The sequence below is a fragment of the Caretta caretta genome, chromosome 7 (assembly GCF_965140235.1).
Source record: "Caretta caretta isolate rCarCar2 chromosome 7, rCarCar1.hap1, whole genome shotgun sequence".
In the NCBI taxonomy this organism is placed as follows: Eukaryota; Metazoa; Chordata; order Testudines; family Cheloniidae; genus Caretta; species Caretta caretta.
This window is the reverse complement of record NC_134212.1, coordinates 94,447,923-94,464,752: the sequence shown is the minus strand read 5'-3', so window position 1 is coordinate 94,464,752 and position 16,830 is coordinate 94,447,923. Positions and strand designations below refer to the sequence as shown.

The 16,830-nt window shown below is 39.9% G+C and overlaps 1 protein-coding gene across 5 annotated transcripts in view; it reads left to right on the top strand.

Annotated features, from left to right (window-relative positions):
* EXOC6 (exocyst complex component 6) overlaps positions 1-16,830 on the top strand; it is a 180,541-nt gene that overhangs the window by 136,662 nt on the left and 27,049 nt on the right. For all 5 annotated transcript variants that reach the window (XM_075130963.1, XM_048857651.2, XM_048857654.2 and 2 more), the window contains one exon: positions 9,440-9,513. In XM_075130963.1, the coding sequence (XP_074987064.1) occupies positions 9,440-9,513 (74 nt within the window). The remainder of the gene's footprint in view (positions 1-9,439; positions 9,514-16,830) is intronic.

Sequence of the window (16,830 nt, the reverse complement as noted above, 5' to 3'; positions counted from 1 at the left end):
GGGTAGGCACCATAGTCTGCCTAGAGCTTGCTTTGTTGTTGGAGATTCATTCATAAGGTCTGTCACAGATGCATTCCAAGCATTGCTGTGCTGGCTGTGATTTATGTTCTTGCTCATCGCCGTCATCCAGCTTTATTCTTTGACATTTTTGGATTAATGGCTATGACAGTGACATTTCCATTAGCACTCGGGATGTGCAAATAATTCACAAATGGCAGGTAGCTTCCTACTGTATTTGATAAATGGATTTGATGTTTTATTGACCCAGGGAAGTGGAGGGTATATCAGATGCATTCTGAATTCGAAAGTTTTCAGGTATAATGCAGAAAGTTCAGTGCTTATAAATAGCCATTTTAATTATTTTAATTCTTAGCAACATTCTAATCTAGACATTTGTTCTGATTTTAATCATACTTTTTTTTATTCTTTCAGGTTTACAAGTAGTATATTATACAAATGGGAGATGGAGAGAACAGTGGCAAAAATTTGATTTCCTGTAAAAATTTGTTTCCTTAAAAAAATTGTTAGTGAATTTAGTGTTTGAAAAAGATTCTGTATTAACCTCCCTCAAGACTGAAATTTTGTTAGTCATAAAACAAGTACAAGGACTAGTGATTCTTGTGGGAATGGAGGAAGAGCTCTTGTGGCATGCTCTGAGATTTCACAATCCTGCATTGCATTTTGAGGATCCATACTGGTTTACATTTTAAAGAGGCAGATCAGCAGGGCTCAGCAGCGAGGTTACTTGCTCCTGATGCTAGAGAACAGAAGGAGCAGATTACCTGGCTGCTTCAAGATGAAGTTCCTCTGATGCTAAAAGAGGAAATTATGTTGCCAGGCCTTCCCATTTCCAAGGAGACAAGGGTGTGAGAAGAAAGAGAAATGTTAAAGAAACATGTTGTGACTGGTCTGTCTCCAGGAGAAATTTGGGGGGGGGGTTGGGGAACTTAATCAACTTTTTCTAAAATTTTAAAAGTTTTGGATTTGATTCACGGGATGGGTGGAGGTTTTGCAGGTGTTCTTACTGGAACTGAAGTAGTTGTTTTATTCCCTATATATTATACAATGTGAAGAGTATTTTGGAGTCTTTTATATCTGTGGTAATCTGCAGCTAGTATGAATGGGATAAGTATAGGGTTTCCCAGGTTTTTTTCTGATTATCATTTAAGAGGGGTCACTGAAGCCTGTTGCAGAAAAGCTACAGAGAAATCCTCCTGCTTGCGCCAGAATACGAGTACACTGAGGGGAAGTGGGGTCACCTCCTGAAGATAAAACTCACAAACTGTAGCAGGCTGTTTGGGTCTCTCCCTGCAATGCAGTGGGTAAGAGTAGCAGGAGTTTGTTTGGGGAAGGGAGATTGCTAGGAGAGACTGAGCACTGGTTCTGGTGGAGAGCCACAAGTACACAGAAAAAGCTTCAGGAAAGAATCCAAACTTTTGGATTTTCTGACTTACAAACACATTAGATGTGTGCCCACCACTAATAATATATTATCGGATATATATGCATGTAATGTTCTAAAACGACTGTCATTGCTAAGATTATTTGGTAATTTATAATATTAAATATAAGTAGAAATGTTTCCTATCTAAGGTGACCGGAACTAAAATTGCTTTTTGAAAATAAAAACTATACCTGAAAGTATGTTTAGATCCACAGTATTTGAAATCATTTAAATATATTTATTAAAATAGAATAAGACCTGCAGCAAAAGACCTGTTTGTGGGAAAATTTGACTTGCCATGGACAGTGTCTGTCAAAATATATACTTAAATTTGGGCTTATGCTTGGCATAATTGTAGAACTCAGGGTCTGTGGTTTAAGGGTATATAAAGTTTTAATTTAAAACATCATGCCATTCTGGATATATTGACATCAGCATTTTTTAATGAAATGGTAACTGATTTAGAAATACTAATAGTGAGAAAGTTACCAAAGAGTTTTGCTATATCATTATTTGTAAAAGATAAAGAGCGACATCCTGATGAAGGATTAAATGTCACAAAGAGGCACACAAAGCTTAGCAGGCCTCATAAACCCACCTGTGCATCAGCCTGGCTGACACTTACGGCAGTTAGGCTCGTGTGTAAGAGAGATGGAAGGGATTTGCACCCAGTCCATAAAAGGACATAGAATTGCAGAAACTTCTTGGGAGATAAGAGGATTAATGCAAATCAGCTCCTGCTGCCATTCCCGTCCAACCACTCTCTCATAGATCTTCCCCTTTTTTGCCATATTGTGCCTGGATAGGGTTGCAGCAGCCTTAGGGGGAAGAGGTAATTTGGACCCTATTTCACTTTATTTAACCCTTTTGCAGGTGGCCTCACATACAGACAAATAAGAGGTTGAGGAGCCAAAGCCCTATTGTTTTTTTGCAGGAGACAGTCTCCTGCTCCATAGCCTACTCAGTCTGCTGGCTGAACTCCCCTTTCCTGGGAAGTCATGTTGGCACTAACTCACCTGAGGTCATCCTTCATGGCAGTTTGGGGGAAGAGAGGGACAGTTCAGTGGGCAGAGTTGGGTGGTGATTTTTAAGTGCTAGTTGACAGCCTCAGGGAAGGTCCCCTCAGGATATGTTGAGCAGCTGGGAAATCCAACAGTGCTGCAAAGCTGCTAAAGGCTCTGTGATGCTGAAATGATTTTTGGGTCATGATTTGGCCTTAAATCTTCATGTTCTGGGGTTAAAAATTAATTTACAGCTTTGCTGTCTTGAGTTAGAATCCAAGAAGCAATGCTATGAAGGTGAAGAAACAGCTGTGCTCAGTTAACTTATGACCTTAAGCATGTACTGAAATTTAAGTTTCTGTCACTTAGGTGCAAACCATTCATTTATGCTCTGAAAGTAAATGTTGAATTTCCAGGCCTGTACACTGAGCAAGTGACAGACATGAAGTGATGGTTGCATATGCTTAGGGATCGTTAATAGGTAAGGATTTTTTGTCATAAAATAAATAGTAGACCCTGGCATTTTGTTAAATTTAGAATTACAGAGAGGCTCAGTATTATCACTGTTTACTGTTACAGGTAACCTAAATTTCAGCATAGCAGAGATGTTCTTTGTCTTAAGATATAAATTAAAATAATTGTGTACTTATTGGCAGAGTTTGTGAGGCCTTACAGCTTAACTTGATGGCATTTCTGTGTTTGGATGTAACATGATAATATTTGAACGCCACGTCCAATCAATTCTAAAATTTCAGGAAACATTCCAGGCATCAATGAGCAGAACACTATTGATTTGGGGGAAAACTGGAAAACCAGAGGGGAGAAATTGGGGACACAAAGATCTGTTGCCATTTGTTTAGCACGGCCACAGCTTCAGCACCTCTGCAATTGTCTGTAGATCAAAGAACTGGTTAATGACACCAATTAATACTTTCCAGCATAACAATACCCCTATTTCATCTCTGCCCATTCTTCCAATCGGAGAGGGGGATGGGGAAACCTGGCATGTGGGATGGGGGGAATTGGGAAATACACACAGCCCCTGGCATGAGGAGAGAATGGGGGACCCTGGTAAGAGATGGAATGGGGGATTAAGGAGAAGAGGGGTATGGGGGCAAAAGGAGGGAAGGAGGCAATAAGAAGTATGGGAGAAAAGGGGAGTACACAGAATTCCTGGCAGGGGGAGAGTCAGGAGCCCTAGTATGGAGGGAAAGGGGGGGAGCATGGGGAAGAGGGAAATGGGATGCACCCAGAGTCCCCTGGCATGGAGGCACGCAGACCTCCTGACAGCAGGGAGAATGGGGGACCCTGGTATGAGCAGAAAGAGAAGGGCGAAGGGGGGCGCACACAGCTCTTCTCACGTATGTGTGGGGGAGAATAGGGGATGGTGTCGGGAAGAGGAATGGGAGACATAGAGCCCAGGCATGAGGTAGGGGAACAGGGGGAGTGTTGCAGGGAGTCCCTGAAATAGAGGGGGATGGGACGGTGGTACAGAGAGAATTTGTTGGAAGGAATGAAGGAATTCAAAGAATCCCGGATTGTACACTGAACTTGGCCTATAAAATCTAAAGGGTTTGCAACTCCCTAGGGTTTATTATTTAAATGTACATCCTTATTTTATATGCAAAAGTTAGTTAAAAGAACAAAACGTTCACACCAGAAAATACCAGAGTTGAAGCTGTCTGCACAGTCTTAAAACTTGGCCCCCTTTTGCATACATTTTACTATCCATATTTTAATTACATAATTGCAAATTATTTCTGCTTTGCTCCCAAGCTTCATTAAGTGCATGGGCTGGATGTTGAATGATGCAGGGTTGTGTAGTGAATGCATATTTGTGTTAAACAGTGCCATTAGTGTGCTGGGAGACCTGTGAACAAAAAGAGGGTGCATGAACTAAATACTGTACATTTTCTTATGACTTGGCCAAACCAAAGATTTTTACCAGGCCACAATAATGCATATATGCAACTTAATTCCCTGCCAGATTTCAAGTTTCTCTCCCAAACCCCTGAGGATTTTTTAATGGCAAATCTTGCAATTTTCTCTCTATCTATCTTATACAAAATGTCTCAATCATTTTTGGTCAAATTAAAAAAAAAATCACTCCCAGGCTGAGAACAAATATGGAGGATTTTTTTCCTGAAAGATAAAAGTATGGCAACATTTTATCAGTATCTAGACAGAACCCTTTAGAATGGATACACTGACAACCTTAACTCTAGATGTTACTTTTGGTCCACTTAAAACATTCTGCAGTTCAAAATACCTAATTAGCGTTATAAAATGGTCATGGAAATGTGGTAACCCAGACAAAAATCTACTTGTCTGACCTTTGCCATAACTAGGGTCCCTTCTGGCTTCAAAATTATATTATATCTATAATCAGAGGAGATGCTAGCCCATTGGGAGCCCTAAACAGGAATATTTTGGGGGCCCCACCCCACACACAACTCATAATAAAAAAAACTGTCCATAAATTACATAACACATTTTTGAGTTATTTTCAAGACCCATCCGCATCTTGTAACACTGAAACAAACACAAAAAATTGAGGACCTTTCCTCCTGCCCAATTCCCCCATTGCATTATGTAATTTACGGACTGCCCCGAAAGAGCGGATATCTTTAGGCTACAGCTCATTTAATTCTCTTCCTTAGATGTTCTCTATGGCAAGTTGCTGAAGAAATCCCCGATGTAAGAAACTACTGGGCTTCAGGAACACATCAAATGTAATTCCCATGAGCTTGGCACTGTATTTGACAACTGGGCTTGACAGAATTACAGTCCCTGTCCTTGGAAAAAATGGCAGTCATGGAATGCCTACAGAAGATAATAGTAGGATATGTTGTCATTTAGAGTTGGAAGTAGTGAAGAAGTGTGGTTTCACAGTCCAGGAAAATATGAGGAGATTTTCTTATGCTAGTAGGTGTGCAGGCAATATTTTCTTGATATGGTTTGTTTAACAAAAGAAGCTAATACTTTCTCTTTAAAATTTAATTTTTGGCAGCTCTCCTCCCACCAATGCTTCAAACTTTATTTTTTACAAAAATACTTCTACAATGAATCTTTCCCCACCCTCTGCGTAGAATGTTAGCTATATCACTGATATAGTATGTTTCCTAATACAGGAAACACAAGCAACTCAGAAATCAGATTTAAATACGTTGGTCACTGTTAACCAATCAGCACTAACCAACAGTTAATGAACAATGGTATATGACTTACCACACATTTCTGTTGGTCTTGGATCTGGTCTAAAATGCAGATTTTTTTTTAATGAAAACTTTGGTTAGTGAAAATTAAACTAATTTTTATTGTAAATTAATATATTTGTCCAAATTAATAAATTCTGATATTGCTTTATTGTCTAAAAATTTTATTTAAATTTTTTTCAAATGCTTTGGCAATCACTTTTAGATGCCCTCAAGAAGGGCCTTGATCCTTGACTGGGGCCAGAGCACTACTATTATGCAAATAAACTATGCCTCTAATAGTCTTACTCTACATTTATAGTTGACAGTTGCCCATTAGGATATTCTTTAGTCTCTATTTTGCCCATTTGTACAAAACACTTTATTGGTATGGTATATACTGCTGCAAACACTTTCACACATGCTTAACTTTATGCATGGGACTGATCTCATTGAACTCAATGGGACTGCTCCATGCTGAAGTTAATTATATGCAAAGCTATTTGGTTGATTGGGGCCATTTATTATTTTTTCTTTCCATTAGTTGAACCAGTATCTTCTTTCTGTATGTCAGCTTTCATTTGACTTTCAACATTTTCTAGCTAACCTCTTTGCAAACCTACATTTTACCCTTCCAGGGAGTCAATGTGGTATGGTGGATAGGGCACTGGACTCGGGAGTCAGGAGACCTAGGTTCTGTTTTCAGTTCTGCCACTGACATACTGTACGCTTCAGTTTCCCTTCTGTAAAATTAAGACAGTGGTACCTACCTTCTTTTATAAAATGCTTTGACATCTGCAGATGAAAAATGCTGTATTAAAAAAGTTGCAGATTTGTTGTATAACAAGGCAAATATATTATAATCATTCTCTTCATTCTTGAAAACAGCTAAACCATTTGTATTCAAATGTCCTTTTTAAAAAATCACTCCCATTCTTAGAACAAACCTGCTAAATGTCAGCCAGGAAGGTAAAAAACAGAAAGTGACCCATTAGAATTGAAACACTTCTACAGCCTTAAATAGAGGTGTTGCTGTATGCACCACTAATAGTTAAATAACAACAACCTAGTGTTCCATATGAGCCCTACCTACTATTTAAGACAGCAAAGACCAATTTTTATGAATGTAAGAACCTACCCTAGAGTGAGAAGAATAGACTTGCACAAAGCTAACAGATTTTAAAAAGCATGCCCATATATGATTTATTATTATTAGCAATACGCTTCTTTGTTTAACCATCTCTAGTACAGCTGTGGTACATAGCAAAAGGTTGAGATTTGGTGGGAAGATAATCTCCAGGTTGTAAATGTGCCTTTGGTAACGTGATAGAAATTGGGTGTGAATGTCAAAGTTATATGGCTTTCTAAAATATACTTTGTGCATACACACTGGATTTGTAATGTGACCTTTTATTTGCCTGCCATCATTCTATGGATTCAGTGCATGTATAAATACCTAGGAAAGTTCAGAGACAGTGCTGGGAAGGTGTGTGGGGAAGACTTCTGCTGTCTTCTGCTATACAATAAGTGTGGGTGTAAATGTCTGGAGACAGGACTCTTCTAGAGTCCTGTCTTTTTCCATACAGGGTAGAAAGGTGTGTATGGAATGAGGCAAGGGCTTTTGCCTCTGATGACTGGTCATATTGAGCAGTACAGAGCATTCCACTGACATCTAGCAAATAGCTGAATATGGTGAAATAAATTCTTCATTTTTCTATTTTTAAAAGGTATGAATTTCCATATGTAAAAACTGAATTACAAGAATGTTAAGATAAAAAGGCACTTAGATGTCAGGAAATGGCAATGTTAAGGTGCATGCAGAAAAATGTACATAGACAGCGTTGAGGCAGTCCTTGCCCCAAAGAGCTTAAATAAAGACATGATGCAGCAAGTGAATGTAACAAGAAATAGAAGAAGGATGAAGGAAGAGTAATAAAATCTTGTGGTCCAATAGCCTTACAACGTGCACAACTTTTTGGCTCTGAGTCATTTAAGCTTTGAAAAATGTGCCAAACCCATAGCCTGTGCTCTCCCTTAACATTCCTGCTCCCAGAAAGTGTCGGTTTGTTGCCTGCCTGTTATTTGCTTGGTTGGTTTTCACCCCCGTATACAATAGACTATTCCCAACTTCCAATCTACTTAGTATCATTAGTTCCTTTTTTTTAAATATAAGTCATCCCCACAACTCCTGTAGCTGATGGGTCCCCTCCTCTTTGGGCACTTATCCTAACTGGGACTGGAAGGACACCATGCACCAATGGTTTTCCTGCTCTGTTGCTGTCCAGAGGGACTAGGTTGGGTCCCTGCAGCTGTCAGGTGCAAGATGGTAGAAATTCTGTTGATCGTATATGAAGTGTATGCTCTGATGTCCCTGTGGTCTAGGTTTGGTATAATGCCACCAGGGTCTAAGCATTCAGTTATTCCCCTTTCCCATACCTCCTGCATCCGAAAGTCAATCTCACCACCCCACAAAGAGTACAGAGTGTCTGGAACTGATGATTCATTGGGGCACCTGGGCTTTTCCCCCTCCTCCAGTGTTGTTGCGGGAGGGGGGTGAGGTGCGCTGCTGGGGTCATGTGCCCCCAAAGTCCTAGCTCCATAAAAGGACAAAGAGGGATCAACTTGCCCCTGGTGGCAGTGGGTGCAGCTGCTGCATCTAGGAGCCACCTTAAAATGGCCATTCCTGCTGGAAATTCTTTGGAGGGCTTCAACCCATGTAGTGCTCCTGAGAGCAAGGGAAGGAACTGCTGGGGCATTGTGCCCAAAAAGCTCCACAAGGGGGTACAAAGGGAGAAGCAGAAGTGGGTCTGGCTAGCACCTTGATGCACTGCTGGTAGTGACTGTTGCTTTCTCCTTCCTGAAGGATTCATCACCTTCCACTGGACAATTTTAATTAGATTAGATCATCCGCTCTGCCTTTTTCCTAATTGTGGGTTCATTTATGTTGCATCTTATTGTGGAATTTTTTAAATTAATTTTCAAGTTCCTTGTAACTTTTATTTTACAAAGACAAAATCTTCAATAAGCTGTGCCCTTTTCCTGCTTTCTTTCCTAATTCACTAACTTTATTTTAAACTGCCATAAAAATAAGTTGTTAAAAATAAATCTGATTTTTAAAACACTTTAACAGCAAATATCAATGGTCATACATCTTACTGAAATAATGCAGCTAGTTTTTTAATATATGTGTCCCCCCCCCCTTTTTTTTTTTTTTTTGCTTTTGAACATACTTCAGCCTTCCAATTCTGACAACCTACTTTGGGCTTTTTAAAGAGCAAAATTCCATTATCAAAAAACTTGTTAAAAGGCATGAGCAGACATTCCACCTCTGTTCTGATTATGGTGCTTAGAACTTTCCACCTGTTGTCTGCACATTAAGCTAACTCCCACCTAAGTGTCTGCCTTTTATTGCTGTTTGACTAGAGGTGAGATTTTTATTGAGCAGATGCTGTGACAAAAGCAGATGTTTAAAAATACGTTGACGGCCGTGGAATCGGTATCGTTTCAAAATGCTTTTGTAATCAGTCACCTCAGGACAAAAGTATAAAGTGTGCTGCTCACGTGATTGGAGTATTATTACTGGTTTTAAACTTTATGTAGGATAAATGTATCATAATTAAGGATTATAAGACTTTTAAATGATGGAGAATGTGAATTAATAGTTATAATCTTTGATTTCTATCAAAATAGTTAATGTCTACTCCATTGTAGTATCCCACATTTTTAATGAATAGAAGTTGCTGTTAGTTTTTTTTTTTTTTTAATTCTGTCTCCTTAATATTTCTAAACTTTGCTTACAGTGTTCGCTAGTTCTGAGCCTGTGCCAGGATTCCATGGGGACACCCTGCAGTTAGCTTTCATCGACCTCAGACAAGTAAGACATTAGTTGGTTTTTTATCCTGTTGATTTCCCCCGTTTGATTAGTGCCAAAGTTGTTACAATTCAATGATCTCTCATGTTTTTAGATTTCTCAGTGTAACCACTGTTGAAAAACAGCAGTTATTTTAGGTGGTATTAGTTGGCTCTTCCCTATGAGTTAGTATTAAACTTCCCCAGCATGATGTTAGGGGGCACTGTGCTACCAGAGGTGCCATCTTGTGGATAAAATGTTAAATTGAGGTCCTCACTACTTGTCTAGATACCGTGTCACTTTTTATGCAAGAGTATACATGTTGGTGTGCTGGCCTGATTCCATTTCAGGCAATTACCTTCTGCCTACTGAATTACATCCTGCATTTTCAGTTTGACATAGTATTGTTCCCTACTGCCTGTCCTAAACGGTTATATAGAATTGTTTTACCCTGTTAAACTGCTGCCATATTCCACGCTAGTGATGACTGATTTCTAATGCTATGTCCATTTTAATTTTAAATGTCTTCAGTGATGGGCTCCAAACTCCTCTGTTGGGAAGACTGTTCCACAGATCTCACCATAAGGAAAATTTTCCAGACTGAATCTTACTTATCTTTGTTTCATCCCATTACTTCTATTTCCTTTTCTCTTTAGATTCTTATGCTGTGTCCATCACTAACAATTCATCTTCCTCAGTATTTTTTAACCTGATATTATCTTTTTTAAAAAAAAAGGATTTATCGTACTTTTTGTTTTCTTTTGTTTCACAAATATAGTAAAAGTGTTACCTGAACTGTGAAATGAATAGTTAATCAAATAAAGATGGGATTGACTTAAGCACTCCAAGCCCTTTGACAACATTATTCAGCAGTGTTGCCACTTGACAAAAGTCATCTAGAAAAAAGGGGTAATCTAAGAAGGGTTCCATGCCAGATTATCTGTGTATTCACAGTGTTTTCGCTTCTGCATAGCTTTCTCACGGCAATCCAAATCTTCTCAAAAAATGAAAATCCTGTTGTAAAATCATTTTGCAGATAGTCTTCCCCTCTCTCATGCTTATGAACAAAAAACAGGGAGGAGGGGGAGCAGCTTTTTCAGTGATAAAGTTAAAAGGTATAGGGTCAGATTCTAAGATCACTTACACAGGTTTAATGATACCTTTGCAATCAATGAAGTTACAGTGGTGTAAATCTGGAATAAGTGAGCAGAAGATCAGGCCCATAGCCTGGTGTTAAAGCTATACAATGGAAATGTGATGTCTGTAGATAAGAGAAGTGGAAGAAGAATTTCAGAAACTGCAATTCGATGTGTGGAAATATAGTTCTCCTTTTGGAATTCTACATCAGAGGTCCTGGGCTGACAAGTAGACTTCATCCTTTTGGATTTTTATATCCTCCCTTATTACTAGTGTTGTAGGCCATTAAATGTCTTCCACTTTGTACTACAGTAAGTAGTTTAGTTGAAGGGAAGAGAAGTTTAAAGATTGATTTCATTATGGCACAACTTCTTTGCAACTTTCATTATCAGAAATCCTATAAATCTTTGAAGAGACTACATTTCTTTTAGGAAAAAAGTAATTTTCAGCTGTGCAGGAGCATGGGACGAGTATGTGTGCATTTACTATAGGAAATAAATAATATTTTTGTATGTTTAACTACCAGTTGTTGAATATGCTAGATAAATACTTATGGTACTGCTTATATATGATTATTTAAATTGTGCTTGGATTAGCAGTACGTGTCTAGAATTCTTTTTATGCTGTATAATACTTCACAGAGTGTCTTTTGCACATACTGGGAATCTACAAAATTTCAGATATTTTATAAACTTCAGAAATTTAGGCAATTAGCTTGTTATTGAGCCTCTAGCTGTAGAATAGTTATATAGCATATTTTGTTTATTTTTTCTTTTATATTTCTTGTGTGTCTCATGAGAAACTCATAGGGATTCAGGTATTCATAAAGAGCAACAGTTACCTTTTAGTAAGAATTTAACACTGTTTTCCCTCTCTTCCTTTTTTGTCATCCATTTCTCTCTTAATAGGATAGATGACAGTTCTTTTCAAGAAAACTTAGAAAGGCAACATAGCCTTTTTCAGAAACTTCTTATAAAAGGTCATGCTTCTGTTTTTTAGTTTGAATTTGATACTTCTTCATGAATTGTGGGATATGAAAGATAAGGAAGTAGGTCCACTGGTCAGGTTTTACCTGCCCACCCGGACTGTGCCCTGAGGTCAAACTCCTGATATTTGCTGTTCAGTACAGAGGAGTTGATGACAGGTAGGGGCTGATACAAGGGGGAAAGCTTGAACCATATCAAAGCTAAAAGGCAGGAGAATTGGGACTCAGTGAGAGACTGTAGCTAAAAGATGGATCAGCAGGATTGCCCTCTTTTTAAAAAGTAGCTGACCTGTGATGGAAAAGACTTTATCATCCTGCCAATCACATGCTTGCTAATGGAAGCCAGTTATTTCAACAACAGCTTACTCCCTCTGTGTCGTATCAGGACAATGTATAAGATTAACAAGGATAGGGCAATGTAGTATTGGAACACTCAGACACAAGAAATAAATCTAACTTATAAGGAACCAGCTTTGGAAGAACCAGGAGGATAGCTAAGCTTTCATGGTTACTGTGGGGTGCAAGGAGCGGACTGGGCAGGTCGCTGTTTCTAAAGAGCACACTGAAAGTGCTTTCCTCTTAGCAACTCCTGAGCTGCTATCTCTCCCTGCCAGTAATAGTTCTGAACAGTCAGGTCCCAGTCCTCACATTGCAAGCCCAGTTCCCCCACATCCTCTCCACAGCTCTAGGAGAAAAGCTATCAAGAAGAGCTGCACCTATCAGCAGCAGCTTTCTGCAATCAGGTCCCATCCCTCTTCCTGATTGTGGTGCTCTCATTGTCTTATCATGACCTCGTACACCCCCACCAAAAAAATAACAACTTTGTTCCTTAAGGACCATGTTTTTTCCACTCTACTTAGATTCCACTCTACTCGACTCTACTTAGATTCTCGTACCATTTCTATCACAATGGTATCTGAGCAACTTCCAGCAGTATATTAAGTGACCAGCATGTGTTGAACATGGTTCTGTCATTCTCCCTTTCTGCCTTCCTCTCTTAAGGAAAAAAGTTTTGTGTGTGGATTTTCTTTTATTTTTTATATGTTTTTTACTTGTGTATGCTGTACTCTGTGTGTTTATTAGTGAAGGTATGGCAAAGAAACATGCCTTGAACTTGGAATGCTAAGTGACGAGGTTTGTAGTGGTTCTTAGGGGATTTTTAATTTTTTTATTTAATACCATTGCAAAATATTTGTATAGTCATTCTTTTAAGAAAAGAAGGCAGAGGACAGGATGTAAAAAAAAAGTGGGTAGTGAGAATGGAGCAGGAAGGAAATGTGGACTATGGGTTGCATACTCTTCTTGCTAAAAGAAATTATGAAAATATCTACATTGATTGTTGTTGTTTATATAGCTAGTAATGTGTGCTTAGTATTTTACAAAACCAAAAAGAGACAGTCTCTGTCCAAAGGAGCTTATGTACTAAGACTGGACATTACACTACAATAATAACAGCTAAGGGAAGATCAGGGGTAAGTGAAAGTAAGTGTTATGTGAAGATCATGGAATTGTTTATGTTTGTAGGCAACTTGTTGGCTAAAGACAAGGAATCACCCCTACATGGAGTGGGGGCGCAAATCAAACAAGGAGATCAGTAAAAGTCAGCGAGACCAATGGGGTGATCAACATGGAGGCTGATGTCCCGAGAGTGGGGGAATGGAAGGAGAGGAGAAAAAAGGAAACCAACACTGCTGAATGAGGATTTAGGAGACGTATGTAGAACAGCAGCCCTGATGCCAAATGAGGATGAGCTGGATCATGTGTAATTTGAAGAAAGAAAGGGAGTGGCAGAAATGAAGGGAAACAGGTTGCAAGGACAAGAATAGGAAATAATAATTATTAAACCTTTCTCCTTTGCCTGTTAGGTGGGGATTTTCAGGCTCATGGACTCTCCCCCACTCTGCAGCATGTCTGGTTATTCAGAGAAACCTATCACTCCTGTATAGTCCTACCACAGGCTGTTACATAAAATGGAATTGTGCTTGTCTGGCTTTCAGGTCAAGGATCATTGCTCTGCCAGGGAAAGGAGCTCAGAGTCTGGTGGGTAGCAAGGGTTTCTCTGTCTCTCTGCCCTTCCCTCTCTCCATAGACTGGTGTCACTGAAGTATAAGGAGCACTTCAGGCAGTCCCTGCCCAGAACAGAGGCACATAAGGGCTCCATTCCCCACACAGCCACACCACCTTGGGATTATAGGGAGACAGGTGAAAAATCTCTTCCCATGTTCAAAAGGACTTGGGCGTGACTACATGGGATGTTCCTCTGTAGCAAGCCCAGGTGTGAATCTACAGCACACTAGCTTAGCTAGCCGCACAGTAATGTCCTGTGTGGATACTGCTACAGAATACTAAAAGTTCCATAGTATGCTTTTACATCCTGATCTTTGAAACAGTAGTACATCAGGCACCCTGGAACACTGTGCTGTAGCACTGTCCACACAGGATGTTACTGCATGGCAAGCTGGGGCACTGTAGACTCTCATCCTCGTTTTCCATGCAGTAACGTCCTGAGTGGTACTAGGTCTCTCCTGAGCTTCTGACATGGGTGCTAGGCATCCTGAGGGAGAAGGCAGGCATCCTTTCATGTTCTTAGGGCCATGTAGCGGGCTATTACCACAATCAAGGTATTTGTAGCAGTGCCCCTTCTCAGCTGAAAAGAACCTCCTGACCTTCTGAATCAAGGATGCCATCTTGTTCCCAGACCTCAACGGTCTGGTTATAGTTAATAGCCTGGACATTGGAAGAGAGGTTTAGTTCAGCAGGGTTTTTCCATTAATCTCACTAATACTTTTTGGTATCCAGACAGAATTCAACCAGGAGATTTTGTTCTTTGATCTGATCAAATTATATATTTGGTGTGAAACAGAAAGCTCTCTGGGGTAGGGACTGTGTCTTTATTTGTACAAAGCCCAATGCAAAGGAGTCCTGGCCTCTAGATGCTACCATAACACAAATAGTTACCACAAAGTTCTGGTAATTTCACCTAAACTAGAGTTTTTCCAGAATGGTTTACTGGAGTCTGACAACCAAGCACCATAGGAAATTGGCTACCACACCTAGATGTGTTCTTTATGCAGGTGCATCAGGATCCCCTCTGCATATCAACATGTGTCAGGATTAATCAGAATGACAGATTAGACACACCTGACCTGGTCTAGTTGCCATTACCTTCACAATGCTGGGTGTTGAATTAGTTCTTCTATCCATGCAAGAACCACACTAGTGTTGTTGTTATTCTTATAACTCCAGAAACCTTACTGTTCTAGGTATGTTCTTTCCACAATTACAGGGAAATAGTTTTCCTCCCATCATTTTGTTTCAATCCTTGGCACCCCTTTGGAAGGCTGTGACATAATGGGCATTCCTAGCTCTCTAAAGTTATATCTCAAGCATATGGCGTGTGTGTGTCATCTCATTCTAGCCAAAATGCAAAAGCCTTAGAACCTCGAAGTTGCAGCAGGCAAGATGTTAAAATCCTGCATGAGATGGCTCACTAGGCATCTGGGAAACTATTTACAAAGAAGTAGTGAAGGCTGCCTTTACCAGGTCTGTAGAGGCATTGTGGGAGAAAGTGTATGAGCCTCATCTGAGGAAAATTTGCAAAATAAGTTTCCATTCCTCTGCAGAAGCATCCATTGGTAGGAAAGTTCTGCTGGGTTGGTTCCCAAATAATTCTTTAAACTATAAAGCTCTTGCTTTGTATGGGGGTGAATTTCTATTTCTGCCTATTATTTATTGTACTTTAATAATAATTAAAACTCTGCTCATCCTTCCCCTCCCTTCTTCTGTGAATCACTGCTCACCATTTGCCATTGATTGAGGAGTGAAGCTCTGCAGCCAAATGAGAAATTTTTTATCTGATCGTTATCTTTCTATTAGCAGCTTCTCTTCTCATCCAGCCCATCCTGGTAGTCTGGTAAATGATCAGAATACAATTTGTAAATACTGAAAATTTTGTCTAAAGGGAGACTTGGACACATAATTATCTTTAGGTTATTTATATGTTCTATCAAGTTGTTTTCTTAATGCTAATAATCGGTTGCTGGAGGGTTTCTAAACTTTGGAAGAACACTTCTAAAGGCCTTAGGTGAAGGGTGGGGCATACACCTGGAGCCTCCAGAAATATTGGACTATCTATGAATTCCACAGGTAGAAAGAATTGATGAATGAGGGGAGAAACTGCTAACAGAAAATTATCCGGTACGAAGTTTCTCATTCTTCTTCAAGTGTTTGTTGTGATAGGTGCTCCACCACAGGACGTGCAGTCGCCTGTGCATTCTCAATTGAAGACTGCAAAGTAGTGTCTGCGGGCCTGGGCCTGTACAGAGCAGTGTCCCGCACTCTGACAGAGAACATATAAGGGAGGTTTAAGCCTGCCTCCCCTCAGTTCCTTTTCAACGACCAGCTTGACATGCAGGTTCTACTGTCTGCTGTATTCAGCTTCATGAACTGCTCCAAGATTGAGATAAGTACAGTACCATCGATATACTTTCCCTAAGCCTCTGGAGCCCTTTAGGAGAAAGGCCAGACCACAGAAACAGAGGTCTCCACCTAATCAGTCTCTCCCTCTAAGAGGCACTTTTGACAAGGGCATCAAGCAGTCCTCTCCACCAGATCAAGTATTGTGTCACTACCTCCCATTTGGAAACCGACTATCACATTACCTACCTGTCTAGGGAATACCTTATTTCAGATAAGTGGATACTGGAGGTCTTCAAAGTGGGCTACTCTATCCACTTCCATTCTGTTTCTCCTTCCCATCCATCCCCACATCCCCAATCCTCTTTCGGGACCCTTCTCATGAGGAACGCCTAAAACAAGAAGTTAATTCTGTCCTCGTTCTGGGAGCAATAGAACTGGTCCCACCACAGCTCATTGGAAGAGGATTTTATTTCAAATACTAATTTGTTCCCAAGAAAGACAGAGGCTGGAGACCAATCCTCGACCTCAGGAATTTGAACGGCTGTGTTCTAGCATAATACTTCAGAATGGTGATATAATTTACCCTAATTCCATCCGTAGATCCAGGAGACTGGTTCATTGCCCTTGACCTACAGGACACCTAATTTCATGTAGCCATCCCCCACTCCCACAAATGTTTCCTAAGATTCATGATAAGGACAGATCACTATCAAGTTCTCTGCTTCAGACTCTCCACATCTCTGGGGTAATCACAAGTTTCTCTCACTGTTCCCATATATGGACCACTAGCTTCTCAGAAG